The 16,854-nt window shown below is 47.6% G+C and overlaps 1 protein-coding gene across 1 annotated transcript; it reads left to right on the plus strand.

Moving 5' to 3' along the window:
* The first annotated feature begins 12,239 nt into the window (after nucleotides 1-12,239).
* CUNH3orf22 (chromosome unknown C3orf22 homolog) lies at nucleotides 12,240-15,401 on the plus strand. The gene is made up of 3 exons (XM_026501539.2): nucleotides 12,240-12,366; nucleotides 13,086-13,217; nucleotides 15,251-15,401. The coding sequence occupies exons 1-3, from the start codon at nucleotides 12,275-12,277 to the stop codon at nucleotides 15,399-15,401; spliced, it is 375 nt and encodes a 124-aa protein (XP_026357324.1). The 5' UTR covers nucleotides 12,240-12,274.
* The last annotated feature ends 1,453 nt before the right edge of the window (nucleotides 15,402-16,854 follow it).

Raw genomic sequence — 16,854 nt, forward strand, 5'->3', positions numbered from 1 at the left:
TCTGCCCCTCCGCTTGCACACGCACGCACTCTCACTCTCTCTAAAAAAAAGTGGCATCACACGGTATTTGCCCTTTTGTGTCTGGCTTATTTCACTTAGTCTAATGTTTTCAAAGCTTGTGCGGTAGCATGGATTTCATTCCTTCCTAAGGCTGGGAAGATTCCATTGTATGGGTATGCCGCGTTTGGCTTATCCCTTCATCTCTTGATGGACACAAGTTGTTTGCACGTTTTGGCAATTGTGAAATATTGTATATTGCGAATAATGCTTCGGTGACCTTTGCACAGGAGTATCATCCTGAGTCCCTGTTTTCAGTTCTTTGGGGGTATATCTTAGGAGTGGAATCGCTGGGTCACGATAGCTCTATGTTTAACTTTTTGAGAAGCGGCCAAACCGTTTTCCGCAGAGGCCGTCCCATTTTACATTCCCAGCAGCAGTGCCCACGGGTCCTGATTCTTGCACAACCTCACTAACACTTGGTTTTCTTTCTCTTTTTTCTTATAATAGCCATCGGATGGGCCTGGAGTGGTTTCTCATGTGGTTTTGGTTTGCATTCCCCTGATGTCTAAGATGTTGGCCATCTTTTCATGTGCTAGTTGCCTACTTGTATTTCTGCTTTGGTGAAACATCTCTCCAAGTCCTTCGCCCATTTTTAAATTAATGGTTTGTCTTGTTGTTGTTGAGTTATAAGAGTTCCATACATATTCTGGGTGTTAAACCATCATGAGATATTATTTTCTCCCCTTATATGGGGTATTTTTTAATTTGTTGGTAGTGTCCTTTGAAGAAAAAAGGTCTTACTTTTGATGGGGCCCAATTTATCTGTTTGTTCTTTGTTTGCTTATGCTACTGGTGTCATATTTAAGAAGCCCTTGTGACATGGTGAATCCATGGTGACAAAGAGCTACACCTATGTTTCTTTCTCAGAGTTTTATAGTTTAGAAGACTTTTTATTGAAAAAGTTTGTTTATTTATTTATTTATTTGAGAGTGAGAGAGAGAACAAGAGCGGGGTACAGGGGCAGAGGGAGAGGGAGAAGCAGGCTCAGTGGGGAGCCAGACTCAGATCGATTCCAGGACCCTGGTATCATGACCTGAGCCAAAGGCAGATGCTTAACCCACTGAGCCTCACAGATGCCCCTAGAAGACACTTTATAAGAGTCTTAGATATATTTAGGGTTTGGATTTATTTTGAGTTAATTTTTGTATATCATATTAGATAAGGGCCCACTTTCACTCCTTTGCGTGTGAAACTTCCAGTTGTCCAGAACCATTTGTTCAAGAGACTATGCTCTTTCCACCAAGGGCTCCTGGCATCCTTGTCAAAACCAATGGACTGTAATTGTGGGTTTGTTTCTGGACTCTCAATTCTATTCCATTGATCTGGGTCTTTCCCAGTGCCAGTACCACTCTGTTTTGATTACTGTAGCTTTGTAGCAAGTTTGAATTCAAGAACTATGAGTCTTTCAAGTGTGTTTTACTTTTTCAGGATTATTTTGGCTAATTGGGGCCCCTTGAAATTCTATGTGAATTTTAGAATCAGCTTTTTGATTTCTGTACAAATCTGATGGGATTTTGATAGGGATTGCATTGAGCCTGTGGAATATTTTAGGTAGTATTGCCACATTAGCAATATTAAATCTTCCATTCCAGGAGCAGCTGGGTGGCTCAGTCAGTTAGACGTCTGCCTTCAGCTCAGGTCATGATCCCAGGGTCCTGGGATTGGGCCCCTCATCAGGCTCCCTGCTCAGCATGGAGCCTGTTTCTCCCTCTCCCTCTGCTGTTCCCCCTGCTTGTGCTCTCTTACTCTCTCTCTCTCTCTCAAATTAATTAATTAATTAATTAATTTTTAAAAACTTCCAGTTCAGAAACAGGTTGTGTCCTCTTTTACTTAGGTGTTATTTAATTTCCCTCAGAATAGCATCCGAGGCAAATAACAGTGAAATTTTGGAAAGAAAAACACAGAGAAGGGTTTAAAAAAATTATAAGCACATAAGGGAAAAGTCAAGAAACCAGTTTGGCTTCTCATCAAAGTCATCAAAGGTGAGTGACACCAAGTACATCGGGGGTGGGGGTGGGGCCATCAGGAAGACCAAAAATCCATTTCAGAAATAATAAGACTGTCACCTCCAGGCGCTCTACAGAGCACTTTCCACACACTGGCAAATATCTGGAGGCTTATTTTCTGGAGATGGTTAAAACGAAATGCGTCCTGACTAGGAGCACTGGGATGAAATGAAGGTGTGGGTGCTATCCCAGCACAATATTGAAGTGAGCAAATACATACGGAATCCTACACATCTCGCTCTGAGCTCCTGGAACTCTGGCGACCGGCCCTTCACCCTTCTCTGGCCAGAGGTTGGTAGAGTCTGATTTCTCAGGGGACTCTGACAGCCCATAGAGAAACACCTAAAGATACTGAATAAGGGTCCCCAAATAAACTTCCAGTTAGAAAATTGGACAGTGAAATCCAAATTCAGTGAGCTGTAAACACAAGCTCAAAGCATTCAAACTTGAAAAAAAATTTTTTAATTGCAGCATTATTTACTTATAACAAAATGAAGTTTTTTGGTTTTTGTTTTTGTTTCGTTCAAACATTTGTAAAACCACCATTGGAATCAGGATAAAGAACAGTCTCGTCATCCCCCAAGTGAAACGTCTTTTTAGTCTCCAACATTTCACATGGACATACAAATCATACAAAGTACATGACTTGAAAGAAATGGAGACCGTCCATATGCTCAGAGATGATGTATTGCACTCAGGAACAGAGAATAGGACATCCCTTCAGAAGTAACATCCTGAGAACCATAGGACACCTCTTAGAAATGCAAAATATGGTAGCAGAAATTAAAAACCTATTGGATGGGCATTTATCCCAGAGAAATGAAGACTTCTATTCATCTCCGTGTGTACATGATTGTTATAGGAGCTTTATTCCTAATAACCCCAAAATGGAAACAGCTGAAGTGTCCTACGGTGGATGAACGGTTAAAGAGACCGTGATGCATCCTACTCAGAAGTAAAGGTAGACGAACAGGGGTGACATCACGGAAATGGTGGAGTAGGAAGCTCCAGGAGTCCGTCCCTCCACTGAAGTAATAATTGAGCCGGCAGGAACTGTCTGAAGCAAGGGTTTGGGCACTCTAGAATCTAGTCAGACACCTACAGCGTCTAGGGGAGGGCTGGGTGAAGAGGCCTATAAACTTTAGTGAATTTCCATGTTTCCATGCTTCCAGTGGCTAACACCCTGCACCCTCCAGCACCATGGCAGGCAGCCACAGGCACAGAGGCCTGTGTTCACGGTGTGCCTTACTGGGGCAATAGGACATTGTCCTTCACAACTCAGGGTTTTTTGTTTTGACTGCTGGTTGCTGCTATTGACTACTGAAGGCCTAGCGCAGAGGCTGACCATTCAGCCCCCACAATCTGAAGCAACTTCCCTACCACGAGAGGATGTAAAGAGGAACTACTTTTTAAACATTTTATTTTATTTTATTATTTTATTTATTTTTCCCCCTTTGGGGCCAGACGCTTAAAGAAATCTTTGTCGAGTTACTAGCTGACCACAGAAAACAGAAACTTCGGTGACCACGCTCAATAAGGAACACACACTTTCCAAAATAGTTTGGAAAAGTTCCAAATGGATGCCTCTAGCCTTCAACAAACAAAGGTCGGCAAACTCTGAGGATGGGATTATGTGATTTCCAGAGTTATCACATATTTAGAACGTCCAGTTCTCAAGAAAAAAATGAACAAACATACGTATTAGTTTGCTAGGGCTGCTATAATGAGTACCACAGACTGGGTGGCTTACACAACAGGCATTTATTAACTCATAGTTCTCAAGGCTAGAAGTCTGAGATCAAGGTGTCATCAAGGTTGGTTCCTTCTGAGGGTAGTGAGTGAGAATATGTTCCATCCCTCTCAGTCAGCTTCTGGTGGTTTGTTGGTGATCTCTGGCATTTCTTGGCTTATAAATCTCTTCTTTCACATTCACATGTTATTCTCTCTCTGTGTCTGCATCCAAAATTTTCCCTTTTAATATAAAATAAGTTGTATTGGGTTAGGGGACCACTGTACTCCAGTATGGCCTCATCTTAACTAATTTCATTTGCGATAACCCTATATCCAGATAAACTCACATTTTGGGGTTTTGGACTTCCACACACAAATTTTGAAGGGACACAGTTCAACCTGTAACTTGGAGGTAAGGCAATCAAAATTATCCAGTTTGAAAAATAAAAAACAAGAATGAAGAAAAATGCCTCAGGCCAAAGCCTGAGATATCAGTGTGATACCATCAAGAATACCAACAGAGGGATGCCTGGCTGGCTCAGTTGGTAGAGCATGTGACTCTTGATCTTGGGGTTGTGAGTTCAAGCCCCATGTTGGGTGTAGAAATTACTCAACAAATAAAATCTTAAAATAAAAAGAATACCAAGGAAGTTCCACTAGTAGATAACGAGAAAGGGACAGAAAATATTTGAAGAAATAATGGCTGACAACTTCCCAAATCTGATAAAAAGCATGATGTGATGGGAAAAACAATATTTGGGGAAAACAACTTTGTTTTTCTGAGTTGTTGCTTAGGCATTTTACCTAGTGTGATAACCCTGCACACACCCAGACTCTGGAGTTGAGTTTAGACTAAGGACTTGAGTTTAGGATGCCCACCATAAGTTCCTGTTTTACTTTTCCCAGGCACCTTTTAAAATAACCACTTTATTGTTGAGCCCACAAAAAGTGGCCTATACCCCAACCACATTGTAAGTAATAGGTCCTTCCTACCTGCTCTCTATCTCCTGCTTGCTCGTGACCTAGGGAGCTGCCCTCCCTCCACTGGTTCAGTTGAACCGCCTCACATCTGGGATCTCTGAGTAATAATAACTCTGGTAACTACTTCCTTGTGTGGGTGTATTGAAACTGTGTCTTAGATCAAAATGACCTCATGGGTCTCACTTCCCATCCAGAGGGAACTTGGATGCTGAGGGAGCTACCTGCCTACCCCCATGTGGGTGGGTTGTGCCCTCTCATTCATCAGGTCACAATCTATATTTTCTTTTTTCTTTTTTAAAGATTTATTTATTTATTAGACAGAGAGAGACAGCCAGCAAGAGAGGGAACACAAGCAGGGGGAGTGGGAGAGGAAGAAGCAGGCCCACAGCGGAGGAGCCTGATGTGGGGCTCGATCCCATAACGCCAGGATCATGCCCTGAGCCGCGCCCTGAGCCGAAGGCAGACACTTAACCACTGTGCCACCCAGGCGCCCCTTCTTTTTTCTTTTTTAAAAGATTTTTTTTTTTTATATTCGACAGAGATAGAGACAGCCAGCGAGAGAGGGAACACGAACAGGGGGAGTGGGAGAGGAAGAAGCAGGCTCATAGCAGAGGAGCCTGATGTGGGGCTCGATCCCACAACACCGGGATCACGCCCTGAGCCGAAGGCAGATGCTTAACCGCCATGCCACCCAGGCGCCCCACAATCTATATATTCTTAATTCAATACACCAGCTCTGTCTTCCCTACGATATGATAATGCATACCCAATAACCTCAATGAACTCAATGCAGGATAAACTCAAACTGATCCGCACCAACACACATGATAATCTTATCGTTAAAACTCAAAGACAAAGAGAGAATCTTGAAAGCAGCAAGGGAAAGGTTACCCATCACATTCAAGGGATTCTTAATAAGGTTAACAGCTGATTTCTCATCAGAAGCCATAGAAGCCAGAAAGCAGACGGATGACATATTTGCAGACCTGAAAGAAAAAGAAACTCTCAACCAAGATTTCTATATCTGGCAAAAGTATCCTTTGAGAATGAAGGAAAAATTAAGACATTTCCAAATAAACGAAAACTGAGGGAGTTTGTAGACCTGCCCTACAAGAAGTGCCAAATGGAGTCTTTTAGTCAAAATTGAAAGGACATTAGACAGTAACTCAAAGCTATCAGAAGAAATAAGAACAATGGTAATGGCAAGTCATAAGTAAATGTTAAGTTCAATGTGATTGTATTTTGGGTTTATAATCCCTCTTTTTTCCTGTATGAATTAAAAAATGAATGCATGTTGCAATAATTGCAAATCTGTGGTAATGGTGTGATGGGTGACAATAACAGTATAAAGGGAGGAGAAGATGTATAGGAGCAGAGTGTTTGTGCACAATTGTAACTCAGTTGCTATTATTCATACTAGATTGTTATAAATGTAAGGTTTTCATCATAACCGCCAAAATAACCACTAAGATAGTAACTGAAAAATATATAGAAAATGACAGAAAGGAACCAAAATTGTACATTACCAAAAAGTCAGTTAAATACAAAAACAAGAGAGTAATAGAGGAATTGAGGAAAAGGAATTGAAGAAAAGAACATATAAGACATAAAGACTAAATGGCAGAAGAAAGTCCTTCCTTACAGTAATTATATTAAATGTAAACAGATTAAACTCTGCAATTAGTAGGCAGAGATTATTTTAAAATGTATAAAAATAATTCATCTATATGTTGTCTACAAGAAACTCATTTTAGATATAAAACACAGAGCAGATGAAAGCAAAAGAATGAAAGAAGATATTCCATGAAAATAGTAACCCAAAGAGGGCTGGGTAGCTATATTATTGTTAGACAAAATAGACTCTAAGGCAAAAGATTACAACAGGCAAAGAACATTAAATATTGATAAAAGGGTCAACCCATCAAGAAGATATAATTATTATAAACATATACACACTTAATAACAGAGCCCAAAAATATATCAAAATTTAACAAAATTGGATAGGGAAATAGATAGGTCTACAATAATAGAGAATTCAATAATGGATAGTAGATAGAACTAGACAGAAGATCAGTAAAGATATGCAGCACTTGCACAACACTGTAAACCAAAACTAGACCTAACAGACATTCAGAAAACTCCACTGAACAATAGTAGAATATACATTTTTCTCCAGTGTATCTGGAATATTCTCCAAGATGCATTAGGCCACAAAACAAGTCTTACTAAATTTAAGAAGTTTTAAAAAATTCAAGTCATACAAAATGTATCTTCTGATCACAATGGAATGAAACTAGAAATCAACAGAAAACTGGAAAATTCACAAATAATGTGGCAGTTAAACAACATTTCTTAAATAATCACTGAATCAAAGGAGAAATCACAAAGGAATTTAAGAAATGCCTTCAGATGAGTGAAAACAAAATCAAAACATACCAAACTTATAGGTTGCAGTGAAAGCAGTGTAAAGAGGGAAATTTATAGGAGTAAATACGTATCTTCAAAAAGAAGAAAGATCCCAATTGATAATCTAAATATGTAACTTAAGGAACTAGAAGATGCAGAGCAAACTAAATCCAAAGCTAGCAGAAGAAAGGAGATAATAAAGATTAGAATAAAGATAAATAAAACACAGAGTAGAAAGTTATGTAGAAAATCTACAAAGCCAAGTCGATTTTTGAAATTATCAACAAGATTGTCAATCCTTTAGCTAGATTCACTAAGAAAAAAAAGGTGAAGATTCAAATTACTAAAATCTTAACTGAAAAGGGGAGCATTACTACTGATTATACAAAATTAAAAAGATTGTAAGAGAATACTATGAACAATTGTACGTTAACAAATTGGATAACCTGGATGAAATGGGCAGATTCCCAGAAACACACAACCTACCAAGACTGAATCATGAAGAAATAGAAAGTCCGAATAGACTGATAAATAGTAGATGAATTCAGTAATCAAAAACCACCCAACAAAGGAAACCCCTGGAACAGATGGTTTCACTGAATTCTACCAAACATTTAAAGAACTAATATCAATCCTTTCTAAACTTTTCCAAAAAATTGAAGAGGAGGAAACACTTCCTAATTCATTCTATGAGGCCAGCATTTCCCTGATACCAAAGCCAGAAGACACTACAAGAAAAAAAAACTAAGACTGATATCCCTTTTGAATATTGATGTAAAATCTTCATTGAAATACTAGCAACCTGAATTCAGCAGCATATTAAGAGGATTATACACCATGACCATGTGAGATTTATAGCTGGAATGCAAGGATGGTTCAACTTATGAAGAGCAATCAAGTATACAGCATTAAAGAAAAATGAAAATAAACCCCACATGATAATCTCAAATGATGCCAAAAAAGCATTTGACAAAATTCAACACAGTTTCCTGATTAAAACAAAACAAAACAAAAAAAAAAAAAACACTCAGCAAACTAGTAATAGAAGAAAACTACCTCAACATAAAAAAAACCATATATGAAAACCCCACAGTTAGTGTGCAACTCAATGGTAAAAAGACTCAAAACTTTCCCACTAGGATCAGGAACAAGGCAAGGATGCCTGCTTTTGCCACTTGTATTCAACATAGTACTGGAAGTTCTATCCAGAGCGATTACGAACTCCTAAGAGTCACACACACACACACACACACACACAGAAAAGGCCAGGACCAGATGGCTTCACTGGTGAATTCTACCAAACATTTACAGAGAATTAACACTAGTCCTCATCAAAGTTTCCAAAAAAATTGAAGAGGAAGGAATGCTTCCAAGCTCATTTTATGAGGTCATGATTACCCTGATAGCAAAGCCAGAAAAAGACACTACAAGACAAGAAAACTTCAGGTCAATACTCCTTATGAATAGATTCCAAAATCCTCAAAAAAAAATACTATCAAAGTACATTCAGCAGCATATTAAAAGGATTATGTGTCATGACTAGGTGGGATTTGTGCCCACAATGACAGGGTGCTTCGTAATATGAAACTCAATCAATGTAATTCATCACGTTAGTAGAACGAAGACAGAACAGAGAATGGAGAGTGGTGTGAGTGAAATGGGTGGAGAATGCATTAGCTGCATTCTTGGGTGAAATGCCATACCACCTCTGGTTCAACTCTTTCACCTTCTCATTCCTCGACTCCTTGTAATCTGCCATGTGTTCCTCCACAGAAACAGCTCTGCATAAAATGAAATGCCCCTAAATCCCAAAGTTACTTCTTCCTTCTCACCTGGTCACAACGATCTGCGGCACTGGCACTGATGACAACCCTGCCTCTTGACCTGGGATCATCCCCCGTCTTCTGTGACACCACTGACTTTGTCCTCTCTGTCCGTGCCCCTGTCTGGGTCGCAGGCACTAAATATTTATTTGATCATTAAATATTGGGTATCTTAACACTCCGCCCAATGCCCTCTTCACACTTCTTCCACACCGCCTCCCGTTCGGATGATTGTCTTCAATTACCACTGATACATCAGTGACACCCAAACGTACTTTATGCCCAGACCTCACCCCTCTGGATCTCAGACCCAGACGTACAAGTGCCTAAGTGAAGGGAGGCTCAAAGGCATCTCAAACTCAACCTGACCAAGGCTGAACCCACGGTTTCCTTCCAAGGCCTAGTCTAGTCCCATTTAGTGGCAGTAAAAGAAACCCAGAGTCATCGTTGGCCCTCCCACAGCCTCTGTCACCACTCTGTGTTAACTTGGTCTCCTGAAATCTCTCCAATCAACCCCCCTCCCTCCATCTCCAGCACCACCTCATTCCAAGGCACCACCACCCCTCATCCATGTTACTGCCTTTGCTGGTCTCCTGGTCTATCCACACCTACTCCTGGCCCCGTTCACTTTGTTCTCCACACTGCCACCAGAGCAATTTTTTCAAAACACATCTGTAGTCTGGGACACAGGCACAGAGAGACGGAGCCGCTTGCCTGAGGCTGCACAGAAGGCAGTGGCCCGACTGGGAGACAGGGAGTTGGCCTTTTGGGCACCACCCTCAACTCTCACACTCTCCTGCATTCAAACCCTCGTCTCCGTGATGGCTGGGCTGTGGCTAGGGCTCAGGTCAGAGTCGGCCAGGATCACTTTTCTGCAACCAAAGTAAGGTTTTAGCTATTTCTGGGGTATCTCTTCTGTTCCCAGGCTGCATGGGAGAGATCCCTGGGGGAGTATGTCCAGGTGGATGTTCCATCCAGGGCGCTGAGCATGGGAACGCCAGCAAGCCCTGGCCCACCCGCTGCCGTCTCTACAGCCGCTCTGGGCAGAGGGCTTCAGGCTGGATTCTGAGCCACATGGTTCAGCAACTGCAGTGTCACTGATTGTGACTTCAAGGGCTTCTGATGTCGCAATGACCCTGTGGGCCTGGCCTGCTGGGGCCTCAGGGCCAGTGCTCCTGTGGTAGCATGGCAGCCAGGACCATGGCCAGCTTCCGCCCTTCTGGCATCACATAAACCAGCCCGTGAGTAGCCTGCAGCTTGGATGGTCCACTCACCTACTCCCTTCTGGTTGGAGGCTCCGTGTACCCAGGCCTGTGCCTCTCTATGTCGCTGATCCAAGACAGTGTTGTAGCCAGGGAGGACCAGTCTTGGGGGGTCACAGGGCATGGCAGCTCTCATACCTGGTGTCTTCCTGACACTGCCAGGGCACCCTGAGCCAAACCCCCATCATGGTCACTACCAGGATTTGGGGGGACAGCCTGGGTGGCTGGGAAGGACAGTCCCGGATCAGCTTGGGAAGCAGGAGAAAGATGGCGCCTGGGACAGATGGCCACGGTGTCAGAGTCCTTCCCTGGACTCTGCAGTGGCCCTTCTGCCCCTGAGGGAGGCAGATTCAGCCGTGTCAGTTTGCAGGGTCACGCCCATGGCTTAGGGGGTCTGTGAGTAGGTATGGGGTGGGCCTGAGGGGTGCCCCTTCCCCTGCTTCCTCCAGACCACTGGGTTCCTGTAGTGGTCTGCTTCCTCAGTGACTGGTGTGGGTACCTCTCCCAGCCTCGTTCGGAACTCTGTGAGGCTGCAGAGCCCAGATGGCCACTCTGGTCCCCTGGTGGGTGGGGATGTAGGCAAAGCACCTAACCTTTCAGAGCCTCCATTTCCTTCCCTGGAAAATGGGGGTGACTGTAATCTGTTCTCCATCAGGTGGAGAACATTAAATGAGGTCACACACGGAGCTTAGCAGACACTTCACCTGTCCTAGACCAGGGCCCTCGCCGGGCTGCTCAGGAGGAGGAGGGCCAGGGGTTATTGGCCTGCCCAGGTTTACTTGATAGTGAAGGGCTGTGGGGCCAGGCCCATGAAAGGGACCCCGGTGTCCTTATAACAGTCATGGTCCAGGGTCAGAGGCCACGGACGCCCCCACTAGCCAGCACTGGTGTAGAGAGCTGCACTTTGAACAAAGCTCTTTGCCGGGTGGGCAAGTCCATGGAAGATCAGGAAGACTTCCTGGGGGTCTGAGGGGCCAGGCCACAAGCAGGGCTGCTGGCATTTCTGGCAGGAGGCTGGCACTGTCACAACGGGCTCTGAGGTCACATGTGCACAGCACACTGGCTGTTTAGACCACGGTGAAGATATATTAGGACAGCCATTGGTGGGCAAGGGTTGCACGATTTGATGGCAAAGGAAACATCAGCAGCGAGGTCTTAACCCCTGCTGTTCTCCGCCCTCACCTACCTGCATCTGCACCAGGTGCTTTAGAAAGACAGTCACTCGTTGATGCTGGTGGGCACGGAAAATGGCGCAGCTGCTCTGGAAGGTCGTTTGGCGGCTCGTCTTAAAGCTTACGGACTTACCATAAGCCACAGCAATGGCACCCTTACATATTCGAGAGAAACAAAGACTTCCTGCATGAACTTGTACATGAATATTCATAGCAGCTTTATTGGTAATAGCCCCACACCAGGAACTACCCAGACGTCCTTCACCAGTTGAGGATTGAACAAAGCACGGCACAGCCATCCCACGGAATACTCCTCAGCACTGAAAAAGAACCACCCGCGGATACGCACAGCTGGGCTGGTCCTGAGGGAATGATGCTGAGAGGAAGAAGCCAGGTTCTAAAAGATACCTTCTGGGTGGTTCCAGTGTTATAACACTTGCAAAATCACATCAGTAGAGAGACGAGCCCAAATTCGTGGCTGCCAGAGTTTGGGATGGGCTGTTCAGTTGAGAACCATCCCAAGTGGTGGTTACACAAAGCTGTACACATAAAATTGCACACCCACCCCCCCACACACACACACTCACACATGAGAACGTGCGTAACTGGTGCAGTGTGGTGAGGCCGGACATGGGTGAAGGGCCAGCACGACCCAGCCTTCACTCAGCCCTGGGAGGCCGGCAGGTGCTCTGTCCCCTTCGAGGGCTCAAGGGGAAGCTGAGTGCCTGGTCCCGGTCCAGCTGGCTCCTCCCACCACCATCCCCTCCTCTGATGGGCCTCCTCTTGCTTTCCAGCCGTGGGTGAAAAGTGTGCCACAGCTTAAACCTCCTTCCATGATGGACTCGAAGGACCCCAAGAAGGGCCCGCAGTATAAGAAGAATAGAAACAAGGCCCAGGAAAAATTTGCCAGGAAGTTTCCGTACAGGTACTAGACCCTGAGACCCCTACGGCCAAGTCCTGCCCCCGCCCAGGCCATGTCAAAGTGCATTCCAGCGGTGTATAGAGTGGACCTGGGATGAGGCTTCTTATCCACAGGGAGTTCCCTGAGCAGTTCTGTGACAGTCTGGGGTTCATCCTCTTCAATCCCAGTCTGAGCTGAGGACCTCTAGACAGGTGCCCGGGAATGCTGGGGCCATCCCGGAGCCTTAGCCGGCTGTTTCCCTCTGAGCCCTTGGCCTCACAGGAACCACCTGCCAAAGGAGGAATACATTCTTGAACACCTGCCCCTGCCAAAGACGTGATGGGATCAGACTGGGGTGGAGTGTAGTTTGTAAAGCCTTAAGGTATTCGGGAACCAGTAGAGACCCCCAGACTGGGCAGATCTGGGGCCTCAGCCAGTGGCAGTTACTAAATGTTCTATGTGCCCAGGCTGTGTCCTGGATCCCACCATCAATGCACTGATGGGTCCTGAAAGAAAAATGTAGCAACTTTGGAAGGCTTCCTAGCTGTGTGACCTTGGGCAAGTCACTTGACCTCTCTGTGCCTTAATTTCCTCATCTATAAATGGTTGTGAGTTGACATACAGGTTAATGTTGATAAAGCACTTAGAACGATGCCTGGCAAGTAGAAAGTTCCAGATGAGCGAGAGCTACTCATACGGCTGGTGGCTGCAGGCTCCCTAAAGATACCAAGTGTCCATTGCAGGTTCTCTTGGCTGACGGAACCCACTGCAGAGTTCCTGAAGCCCTGGGAGGTCACGAAGACGACCACCTCACTGAGGGATCAGCTGCCGCTGCAGAAGACCTTGGTACCAACTCGGTCCATTCCAGTCAGAGGGTAAGTCATAGGCCCAGGATGCTGACAGCTGCTGCCGCCCACCGACCACACTCAAGCTGCTGGCCGTCCACCCCAGGTCTGCCCACAGACACTCACGTGACTCTCCCAGGGCTCCACTTCCAAGCTGAGGAAACCGAGGCCCAGAAAGGAGACACTGAAGTCCAGCGGTCCCTCCCACAGCAAGGCAGTTTGTGGGAGAGGCTGCACAGGACCCTTTTGCGGACAGCGCCAGCCTCACCTGGAGAGGGCCCTGTCCACACGCAGGGAAACAGGCCTGAGGGGGCAGCTTAGCCGCTATCCTTCCACACGGCAGAGGCAAAACAGAAGAGCCAGCAAGTTTCTGGTCTCCTTGCAGCCTGCTGTGAGGATGGAGGCACTGACGGGGACCCTCGCACCAGACACTTCTAGACTGACCGTGTACTCACAAATGCACCCCCCGAACACGGGCACACACACACCGAAACACCAAGACACCCTCGGAAAGACCCACACGCATGAACATTTCACATACTCGCCCTAAACCTAGACTTGGATCCAGGCTGTCCCTGGGCTGGCAGGCACACACCAGCTGTGACAGAACGAAGGGCTTCCATGACCAGTTGGTGAGGGGGCACCCACCCCACCTCCCAAGGACCCCAGCTCCACTGTGTCTGCCTCAGCCCTCCCTCCAACTCTAGGGCCGGTGTGTTTCCGACTGGCCCTGCCCACGGCTCACCGCTCTGCGGATCAGCCCTGGCAGCCCACAGAGACGCCCGCAAAATCCCAACCTGATACGCGGAGAGGCAACATAAACACTCACACGTGTGTGCGCGGGCACACACACACACACACACACACATGAACACAGCTGCATGCCTACTCCCTGCCCACACTGGCCCTGACTTTTGTCGCGGGTCTCACGTTCCCGCCCTCATTCAGCTGTGGATTTGGTCCAAATGTCTGAATGGGGTGCCGAGCTGCAGAGGCTGGCGTTTGAGAGCACGGATGTTCGTGGGTCTCGGCTTCTGCAGAATGGGATCAGCTTCAAGCCCGGTGTCCTGTGGGGGACCAGTCAGACCGCACGCATGGGCCGACCCTCAGTGCTGGGGCCTGCCCCAGGGGGACTGCCATGGGACGAGCTCTCCTGGAGGGTGACAGGGAGCAGAGACCTGGAGGACAGACTGAAGCCGTCAGCAGGTGTGTCAGGGAGCTCAGGGGGCAGTGCACTTCTCAGTCCACCAGGGCCCAGCACCAGTGGGGAGCCGACCCCTCCCCTTCATGGGGGAGGTGGGCAGGGGCCAAGGGAGGGGGCTGTGACTGTGCGGCCTCGAACTAGTGGGGAGCGGGGGGGGGGGGGGGGAGCTCTCCCACCTCATCGCCTACCCTCCGACCTCCCACCAGCCCTCTGTTGGGGAATTAACCAGAAGGGGAGGGTCGGACTGGAGGGCCACAGTCAGCAGATGCCAGAGTAGGGAGGAGAGTGGATGGGGAGAGAGGATAGGAGAGGGCATGGGGGCCCAGGTGAGAAGCAGGGAACCCTGTAGGAGGAAATACTCCAGACAGTGGGAGGCAAGTGCCAATGTCCTGGGGTGGGACAGAATAATGTCTCGCTTAGGGAATTTGAAGTGCTGGTTTTCAGAATGGTTAGGAGACGAGCTGGGGAGAATGCTAAATGCCCACATTTGTCTGAGGGGGAATGGGGAGACACTGAAGTCTGGGGAGCAGGAGAGTGGCATGCCCAGACCTGATGTAGCTGTTGGAAAACACCGACTACGAGAAGAGCGGTGCCCTCACAGGGGGAGTGGCCATACAATGCTGGTTCGCCTGCTGGTGGCCATCCAGCGACTGGCAGGCACGAGGATGGCCCTCACTCACTGTCTGCGCAGGCCTGGTGCCCCAAGTCCGGGCCGTGTCAGAGGCACAGAACCCTGTTGGGGGTCTGATGTGGACATCGGGGAGTGGGGTCCCAGGGCAAGTCTGGGCTGGGAGCAGAGTCTTGGTCGTGGCCCCAGCCAACGTCTCCGGACCCGTGGGCTTCTGTGTGGTTTTTCTAGGCTTGGGGCCCCAGATTTTACGTCACCGTCCTGCTTGTGCCCTCCGCTGCCACCGCCTCCCCTGAGCCAACTTTGGGAATTCAAGCTACTGTGTCGCCGCTTCCCCGGCCGAGGCGCCCCCACTGCCCACCCCTCCAGGGGCCTCTCCTAGAGCCGGGCTCCACGCAGCCTCCCTCTCGGCCACCCGTCCCTGGCGCTCCAGGCACAGAGCACTCCCTTCTGGACAGAGGTGAACTCTAGGGAGGGGAGCTGCCCTGCGGGGCTCTTCACCTCCTCAGAGCCCACGCCACGTGAATGAACTTCGCAGGTTCATATCCTATTTCCGCTTGGTCTGAGCATTTTGCCTTCCCAGCGTCCATTTTCTCCTCCATTAAATGAGGTGATGTTTGATCTCGAGGGGTTGGTGTGAGGTTTAGAGAGAGTAGGAGCGTCATTTCCCAGAACTGATCCCAAGGATGCACTCACACGTGTAAATAAAGATATCTGGACAACGTGTTCACGACAGCGCCACAGCAAAGGCTCAGAGACCACCTGTATACCCACTGCCAGGGGCTGCTCGCCGACGTACCCTGCACTGCCAGGCAGCCACTGAAATGAAGAGCCAGATCTTTATACACTGGTCTGGAGCAATCTACAAAGCATATTCCGATTTTTTTAAAGCACAACAGCAGTGTGTCGTCATGCTCCCATCTGTGTGCGTTAGGAAACAGTGTGCGTGTGCGTGTGCGTGCGTGTGTGCGTGTGCGCGTGCGTGTGTGTGCGTGCGCCTGTGTGTGTAGGTAACAGTCAGTACCTCTGGGTAGAAGAACTGGGGCCTGGGGACAGGCCTGCTATTTTCTGAAATTCTAATACATGAACCTAATACCGCGTTGCTGGTGTTTTACACAGTCTTCGAAGAGAAGTGGGATGGAGTAAAGTCGGACACTGCTGTAACTGCTTCGGGATAGCAGCAGCCTGCAGGAGGGTGCCTGCAGGAGACACAAGGGTTTCCCCCACTCTCTTCTACAGACAGAGGGACAGAAGGTCATCTTGGAGTCCTTGGGAGGATAAATAAACGCGGGGACACTAACTATAGCCCTCTCGCTAGGACAGAAGGGTGCGGGGCCCTGAAGATGACTACGGTGGCTGCACTGAGCTAGGTGGGCAAGTGGCCCTATTGTTCTGGAAAGAAGGTAGAATGAGTCCCATGTGGAGTGAGAATTGAAAAGAGGCCCTCCCCAAGCCCTGGGGCGGGATGGGATGGTGGTTCCCAGCCTGCAGCAGGCAGAAGTCAGTCCTGCTGTGTGCTCCTGGGGTGTTTGGGGCCTGGGGGAAGGGCGTAGAGGACTGCCATGGGGCGCACCCTGGGCCTCCATCTATCCAGGCCCAGGTGAGAGGCAAGCCCGGTGTACCGTGCACCGGGCAGCACTGGCCTGGTGGTAGAAGGAAGCAGAGACCCCGGGGTCCCCTCCCATTGGGGTCAGAGGCAGGCTGATTTCCATTTGGACTGTGTAAGTCTCAGGACTTTTCCTGCAATGTTTCCGCTATGTCCTACTTGACACGCGCAAAATACTGCCCCGTGTGCCTGTGATGCAGCGTAGTGGTGCGGTGACACACGTGGCCGA

The sequence above is a fragment of the Ursus arctos genome, unplaced genomic scaffold (assembly GCF_023065955.2).
Source record: "Ursus arctos isolate Adak ecotype North America unplaced genomic scaffold, UrsArc2.0 scaffold_14, whole genome shotgun sequence".
NCBI classification, from domain to species: domain Eukaryota; kingdom Metazoa; phylum Chordata; class Mammalia; order Carnivora; family Ursidae; genus Ursus; species Ursus arctos.

Coding starts and splice junctions, on each gene's coding strand:
- CUNH3orf22 (XM_026501539.2), top strand. CDS start 12,275: ATGATGGACTCGAAGGACCCCAAGAAGGGCCCGCAGTATAAGAAGAAT. Junction 12,367..13,085: donor GCCAGGAAGTTTCCGTACAG/GTACTAGACCCT, acceptor TGTCCATTGCAG/GTTCTCTTGGCTGACGGAAC. Junction 13,218..15,250: donor CGGTCCATTCCAGTCAGAGG/GTAAGTCATAGG, acceptor TGGTTTTTCTAG/GCTTGGGGCCCCAGATTTTA.